We start from the raw sequence: 8,126 nt of genomic DNA on the forward strand, positions 1-8,126 counted from the left end.
TCACCCCCTCGCTGGTGGCAGGGAGCCCGCGCGGCTCCGGCAGTGCGGCGTGCCCAGCTGCCTGCCTGGCTGCAGTGTGCTGCTTGCAGCTCCGGCGCCGGGAAGAGCCCATCACACGCTATTGTGCGGCTGTTGTTTGATAAGAGTGACAGCTAAAATGGAGCTATTACTTTACAAGAAGTTAATAAAAAGGCGCACTTAGCCTGCTGCCTGCCCTGGCTCCCGTCCCTCTGGTTATCCATCACATCGGGTTCTCTTGTGAGGGGAGATGTTACTTCGGGAAAGGGCCTGAGGTGGAGGCAGGTGGCGATGTCGGGGGAAGGGCAGCAGATCCCGCCGCGGGAACTCCCGTCCTGCCAGACCCCTCCGAGCTGCCCAGGGCGGTGCGTGAGGGCGAGAGCCGCGGCCGTGCCGGAGAGCCCGGGGCATGCCCGCGGAGGCTGTACTGCCCATAGGCTACGTGTAAAACGATAGCAACACGGTAGTCCCTTAGTGAGGCTTTCAAATCTCCCATAGGCAACACGGCTTGAAGAATCGCTGGGCATTTCCTGCAGGATGTCTCCTCCCTGGATCTGCCGATTAGGCGAGGCTGAGATCTTTCACTCAGGCTCCAGGAGTGCTGAAACGCGGAGATGCTTAGACCGGTGCGTGTTGCAAAGCTCTGCGCAGGGAGCAGGAGCGGGCCGGGCCCGCAGGAGCTGCCGCGGGGGCGCCGTGCTCGGGCGCTGCCCCGGCCCCGCTCCCGGGACGGAGCAGGTCCGGTCCCCGCTCTGGTCCTGCGCTGCCATGCACGGCTGCACCTCCAGCTGCCCCACGCAGCTCCGCTGTCCCAGAGCAGGCACTTTGTGGGAGCAATTCGGAACCAACCCACTCGCTACATCCAACAGATTGTGCAAACTGTAAATTATATGCGTAATTGCCACTTGGAAGTCCGTCTGCTTAAGGAGCAGGGCAGCTCAGTACAGTGTCTAACACGAGTGTGCGAGGTGAAGCTCTGATTTCCTTGTGGTTAGGTGCTGTGTATTTGAATGTTAAATTATTTCTACAATGTTCAAAGGTCAGCCTATCCTGTTAGAAAAAGTCATTCTCTTGCTTCAGATTATCTGTTAAATATTTCAGGCGCTTCAAGTCGGTGTGATTGTCAGCGAGGGCGAATTCAATGGAGAAGTGAGCGCAGAGCAGCGGGAGGGAGCGGGCCCGGGGGCAGCAGCTCCTCCCAGACCCACGGCGAGACCTCGCAGCAAAGGTCCTGAGCTTTTCTGGGTATTAAAGATCCATTTCAGTGTTTCAAGAAGCTTCATGAAGTATTAAGGTTGATGGTCTGGCAAAATCCCAAGTTACATAATTATATTATTCTACTTACTTGAATTGTCCTTTCAATTTCAAATAGAGATGATACAGTCCTCCTCCAAGCGTTGTTTTTCCATGAATTGTGAAATAGCTGCTACATTCCAGCAGTGGACAAAGCGATTCCTCTGTTCCCTTCTTAACCATGTATTTATAGTTGTGTGATGAAATGTTAAGTTCTATAGTGGAAACTCCTATACATAAAGAAGTCTTCAATAGGCATATGTACTTCGTATTTTCTTTACTAACAAAAATATTTACTGTAGTAATGCAAGAAAATATCCAAGACTACTGTATCTGGCATCATTCACATTTTTTATCCTCTCTGCAAGTACATAATTAAAATCTGACTGTACTGTTGTGCAGATTGTTAGGAAACAGGGGGTTGCCTGCTTTTTTTATTTTTTGGAATGCACAGTATAGCTGATGGCAAAATTTGACTTGAATATTTTTATTACTTGTGATGATATAAGAAATCAGAACTGGCCTGATTCTTAGATCTTGGGCTGAATTTGCATTCAAGAGAACTATTTGTGGTCAATTGTGTCTCACCAAAGAGACGAGAGAAAACCCTTGTAATGCTGTGTGCTCAGTACAAGTTTGGGTAGTAATTGCAAAGACCCAATCTGCTACAGTCAATTTAACTGAAGAGCTCAACTTCTGGTTTGTCCATTAGAAGGTTGAACAGAGCTATTACACACTTGGGGAAGTGAACAGCTTTTCCATCCTCTCTCTTTCCAGGGCTGTGTCAAGCTGTCAGTGTGGGAGAGGCAGGGAGTAGCATCAATTTGTAGATTTGGAGCACATTTTGCCCCTCTTTACTGCTGCTTTCAGAGACATTTCTCCTGTGGACATCCCTGTTGCTTTGTTTTGCTGGAGCTCTTGTTACAGGCGGTGCTTTCACTGGTGACAGGTCTGAAGGAGCTTTCAGTTCTTGTCTTCTGAGCCTGCAGAGTGCAGATTTCCAGGGAGGAAAACTCTGCTGCTGGGTCATGCCGACAGTAAGCTGCACTTAATTAAACTGAAGTTTGGCAGTCAAGAAAGGTTGAAGACAGCTTTTGGACAGCCAGCTGTGTGTTGGTCTGATGCTCTATCCTCATGATTATTTTTGAGTAGTAGTAGTTCAGGGAAGGCAGTGGGACTCACTCTGATGTAGGTAAACACCTGCATGAGCAGCTGAGGAATGAGTCAGTCACAACAGTGCTCTGCTGCAGCTAGAGGCTTACATTTGAATTATTAGAACTAGGTTTGCCTCCTCCTTAAAACTTCATTTGATTTGCTGTTCTGTGACAAGTTTTAACTTTAATTTACCTAAAATATTTTCTGCTCTTGAGTAGCAAAGTAGACAACCCGAACAGCTTTAGACCAGCAGCTATTTGGACATTGTTTTTAAAAGAGGTTGCAAAAATATAGATGTCAACAGTGGATAATTATGAATGGAGATGAGGAATTATGTTTTAACTGTTCTGGTACTTGGTTTTGTCAGTACAATTTAGGTGCCTTTGATAAATCCTAATTTCATGATATAATTTCTATAATCAGAAAATTATAGAAGATGCAAGTACCTCAGTATTGTATTATAATACAATTGTAATTGCAAACAATATGTAATACATAATCATACATAAATATGCACAGTTGGCTTTGTTATTTACCACCGAGTAATGAACACTGCAAACTTTTGAATAGTCAGGAAGAAAACTCATAGCTTTCAGAAAGCTTACTGTGCACTTCTCTGTTTGGTAGGTAATATAATTAGATCTGACTGTTAGAATATACCTACAGACTTTTTTGGCTTAGGTTGAAAAACTCATTAATTTGAACATTAGGTTATAATTGTTATGGATTGTATCATAGATGGGACCGCATTTTTCACTGAAGTCAGGAATTGATTATAAAAAAAGTGCTGTGTGGCTGATTATTTTCAAGTGACAGGGAGGCCAATATTACCAATGCTTCAACAACTAGATCCTGTTCCCAGAATGGACACTAGGGTTACTAGAGCAGCATAGCAATGCCAGATTTAACTTCTCTACTGCTCTTGATTTTTTAACATAATTCTTTGAACAAAACATTTAATATAATACTATAGAACTAGTACTACATATTTGCAAAGTATGAGATTATTTTAAGCATAATTGTATTATCTAAATTAAAAAGAATTGTTTATTAATACCTTCAAAACAGAGACAGTTAAAGCTTTTACACTGTTAATTGTAATATAGCAGAAGCTTGTGGATTGACTTCTCCTGCTCTATTTTGGTGTCATTCATTTGAAAGAAGTTATATATCAATTACAATCCATTGGTATCTATTCAATATCAAATATTGGCATAGACTGAGGATCAATAGGTCAAGAGCAAACCTGCAGAGAAGGACCTGGGGGGGCAGTAAGGGAGGGGGGATTCTGCCCCTCTGCCCTGCTCAGGTGAGACCCCACCTGCAGAGCTGCCCCAGCCCTGGGCCAGCACAGGAGGGAGCTGGAGCTGCTGGAGCCAGGCGAGAGAAGGCTCCAGGATGAGCAGAGGGATGGAGCAGCTCTGCTGGGAGGAAAGGCTAGCACAGCTGGCATTGTTCACCTGGAGAGGAGAAGCTTTGGGGTGAGCTCAGTGTGGCCTTGCAGGGCCTGAAAGGAGCCTACAAAGAAACATGGAGAGAGACAATGTACAGGGGATGGAGTGACAGGACACAGGGGAATGGCTTCACACTGGCAGGGAGGAGGTTTAGATGGTTAGGAATAAATTCTTCCCTGTCAGGGCAATGAGGGCTGGGCACAGGCTGCCCAGAGAAGCTGTGACTGCCCCTGGATTTCTGAAAATGTTCAAGGCCAGGTGAAAAATGGGGCTTGGAGCAACCTGGGATAGTGGAAGGAGTCCCTGCCCATAGCAGGGGGGTTGGAATTGGATAATCTTTAAAGTTCTTTCCAACCAAACCATTCTGTGATTCTATAGGAGCCCTGAATTGACCAAACTCAGGGCATTTGTAGTGATTACTTCTCCATTAACTGTAGGGTTTTTAATGTCTCTGTTAAGCAGGATGGCCTCAGCACAGGAGGAATGTCATACTATATAGAATATGCCTATTAATCTGCAGCAGAAAAGTTGGTTCTTTTGTTGGGGGATTATAGTGCATTAATGATAAATCTGGTAGGAAGATTCAGTCTTAAAGCTTCTCATGGAAAATGAGAACAAAGAAAGATGGTATTTCAACAGCCATCTGTCAGTTGGCATGTCAACAGTGTTTTTATATAGGTGAAATTTCACACCAAGGAAGCTTCCAATAGCATTTCTCACCAGGGCTGTGTTAGAGTGGCTGCAGTTTGAAAATTTATGTAGTTCAAACTATTTCTCACTTCTCAGTTACTGTGACAATCACCTGGAACTACAACTTTCTAATTGATGCTGCTTTCTTAAACTTCCTGGTAGAAGGGCAATAACCTTACCCAAATAGAGAACAGAGAACCAAAGTATAACATGAAACCTCTGATGACAGGTTTAACAATATTTAATGCCTTAATTCAAAACAGTATGCATAGACTGTGAGCCATGGTACAAGTGCTTAGAACCTGGGGTAAACTTTATTATATTGTATAAAGTGATGCAATGATGCACTACTGAGCATGCAAAACACCTCAGAGCAAAAGATACCAAGTTCATTGTTTTGTACAACAGCTTAAATGTCAGCATGAGGTTATTTTATTCCTAATTGCTTTTTCCAAAAAAAAAGGAAGCTAATCTATGTGTATTATATTGTGACAGAGGGTAACAGACAACTTTGCTACCACAATGCATTATACATTTAGCATTATTCTCCAACCATCTGAAAAAGACAGGAAAATATATTGAACTGTGGATCCTCCTAATCATGAAATCAGTTCTTTATTTTGCTGGTGGGAGCCAATTCTATCAATGTGGTTTAAAAAGACCAAAAGCATGAAGTATTTATCTAAAAAAAAAAAAAGCTTTTCATGAGAAAAATTTAAGGTGTGCATGAAGGAGATATTCTATCCTGAATAATAACAGCAATGTGACATGAGAGTGTGCTGGCATGTGATCACTGCATATTGGAAATACCCAGTGAAGCTTCAGAGCTCAGGACACTCAGCACACAAGGCTGCTGTGCCTGGTGGCTTGGTGCTGCTGTATGAATGGGTCAGTGTTCAGCACTGCCATGGTAACCCCGGGTCTGGCTGGCACTCAGGGTGAGCACCACCAGCCCCGCTTTGGACCTGTTCCCTCCTGTCTGCCCAGGGGCTGCCCTGCCAGGCACAGGGAACATTCCAGGAAGGGCCAGCCCCGGCAGGGACTCCCTGCACACGGGAGTGCCTCGACAAGCAACACTTTGTTTGTTGAGAAAGATGTTCTAGGTTATCAAACAGTATTAGGAATGCAAATTAACTGATGTAACTGCAGAATTAATAGTGTAAACTCATGTAAAATAAAAACATGATTATTCTCAGAGGTTCTTCCAGGATCCCAAGTACACTCAGCAACCATTACTTTATCACCACTTAAAATACCTAAAGTTGAGCAACACGTCTTCTGTCACTATTACAGCCTTATGAAATTTGGGCATAGCAGTGTACATGGAAAATGTGCACTGATTATTCTGAGTGTCCTATTACATTCTTAATTTAATCTTTGCATATCTCATCACTTAGCAATACATTTTAGGGTGTCAATCCTCAATCTCTCCTCAAAAATGTTTCTTTTAACTTCTTGAAAAACAAAACCAAACAAAAAAATCCCTTACCTTTCTTATGTTAAAAAATAGTTACTTTCATAACAACATTGTGTCTTTCTAAAACAAACGTAGTTGTAGTTTAATTATAAAAGCAGTTTATGTAATGCTGATACATTTTTATGATTTTAATTTTTTAATGCGTTGTCTTCTCTGTAGAAGTAGCACACATAAATACTGCATCCATCCCAGGATGACTGAACTCACATCACACTGCAGGTTCCTTTTGGTTCTCTAATTCCTAAGCTCTTTAACTACTGCACATATGGATTTAAACAAAGAAAAATACAGAATACTTTAGGTTAAGCACCATTTAATACAATCAAAACAATTAACGATTAAGTCATCTGAGAAATTGCACAAGTTTAATTTTCAAAAACCAGGTTGTTTTGCAGAATGAACAAAGGACAAGACCAATTAAAGTGATACAAGGTATTCTGCTCGCTGAAATGCTACACTTCATTTACATACCTTTCTTTCTATCAAATATTACTAAAGAATTGGTACATAAACAATGGTACATGCAATTGATCCCTTTACTAAGAAAAATAAATTTACAGTTCTGTTAAATAAAGGCCAAATGCTATTATATACAGTCTCTTAACTGAAAGGCCTTGTGAGACATTCAGGTCTAATTTTAATACTTTCCAAATAAATACCAGATAATGCAACATTTACAAATAACACACCAACAGTACTTTCATGGTAATAATTTTAAAAATCAGAATTTAGTCTTTCAATTAAGCAAATGAGTAGCAGCTCCTTCATAAATATTAAGGCATGTCACATAGCATCAAAATGGAACCGATGAGCCTCCTGTCGCTTCTCTCTGTCATCTGCTTTCTGAAAAATAATAATAAAAAAACACTTTGTGGAATCTAGAGCAACACTGTTACAGAAATGAGCTGTCAAGTGTCAGAGAATGGTTGATTTTTTTCAAGCCATTTGACAAAAGGCAAAAAGGCTTAGTAAAAGCCCCAACAATTAACTTTTAAATGATGTCAGCTTGAAATAGCAATAATCTACGCAAAATTGGCTTCTGCTGTTACTGCTCTGCTGTTGTAGTATTTATGACCCACTCTTTTCTGTTATTTCTAATAATGCTTTTTAAAAGGAATAATTCAAACCTGAAGACTGTTTCCTGGTATCCATTTTGTCTAAATTAGAAATATAAGATGAAATTACTCTGGACTAAGTGTAAATGTAATTTATGTTACATGTACAAAGAATCTCATTTTAAAAACCATTCTGTTAAATACAACTTTAGAGCAAGACAGCAGTTCAACCAACAACTGACAGCACCAAGTAGGTGAAAAATGTTCTGTGTCTTTTGTTTGTACTAAGAAAATGTGAAGTAGGATGCATTTCCCTGCTTATTTATGCAGAACACACACTGACCTGCTGAAAGAATGAATTGGGTGGTGCTTGGAAAAAAACAGTGTATTTAAATTGCACCTAGAATTCATGTCATGTGTCAGAACATGTCCTCTCCCACATGTCTCCTCTCATGTGCTAAAGCACTTAGCAGAGGATGGAAGCATTTCTTCAAGATTCTTGAACACAGAGTGCAAACTTGTGCTTGTGTCATGACAGACAGTATGTGTAAATCCCAGCATGAGAGAATTTGGCAAAGCAGACTGAAATGCTTTTTAGCTTGCACAGACCCATGTTCTTTCTTTCTTTTTTGTTTTTCTTAAGGAGTAAAATGAAGAAAAGCCTCTCCAGTAGGTGCTGCGTGGGCATTCAGAACTGTGTCTCAGTTGATAAAAATACACAACAATTGTGGCAGAAATCGGTGCCCGTCTTCTGCCATGAGAGTTCATCTTCTGCTTTGGCTCAAGGCCAAAGACTTCCTCATTACACAATGTTTATGTGTGATAGCAACTCCACTGGATTAAATATGGATTTTACTGCATTTTGTAGCACCAGCAGAGCTGTCAGTGAGGTTTAAGATATATCAGTCTGGCTTTTTTGGCAGGGACTTTATCAGTGTCAGTAGTATTCTGGATGTCAAAAAAGGGGTGGGAAGGAGGGAGTGG

At 41.6% G+C, this 8,126-nt stretch overlaps 2 protein-coding genes across 2 annotated transcripts in view; both read right to left on the reverse strand.

Moving 5' to 3' along the window:
- NETO2 (neuropilin and tolloid like 2) overlaps window positions 1–215 on the reverse strand; it is a gene marked incomplete at its 3' end in the record, with an annotated part of 29,029 nt that extends 28,814 nt beyond the window's left edge. Inside the window, exon 1 of the mRNA XM_031061308.1 lies at window positions 199–215. Coding sequence (XP_030917168.1) covers window position 199 — 1 coding nt within the window. The remainder of the gene's footprint in view (window positions 1–198) is intronic.
- Window positions 216–4,833: 4,618 nt separating this feature from the next.
- The window catches only part of ITFG1 (integrin alpha FG-GAP repeat containing 1), a 67,426-nt gene continuing 64,133 nt past the window's right edge, over window positions 4,834–8,126 (reverse strand). Inside the window, exon 17 of the mRNA XM_005426260.3 lies at window positions 4,834–6,930. Coding sequence (XP_005426317.1) covers window positions 6,871–6,930 — 60 coding nt within the window. The 3' untranslated portion in view covers window positions 4,834–6,870. The remainder of the gene's footprint in view (window positions 6,931–8,126) is intronic.

This window comes from Geospiza fortis, unplaced genomic scaffold, assembly GCF_000277835.1.
Source record: "Geospiza fortis unplaced genomic scaffold, GeoFor_1.0 scaffold79, whole genome shotgun sequence".
Taxonomy (NCBI): domain Eukaryota; kingdom Metazoa; phylum Chordata; class Aves; order Passeriformes; family Thraupidae; genus Geospiza; species Geospiza fortis.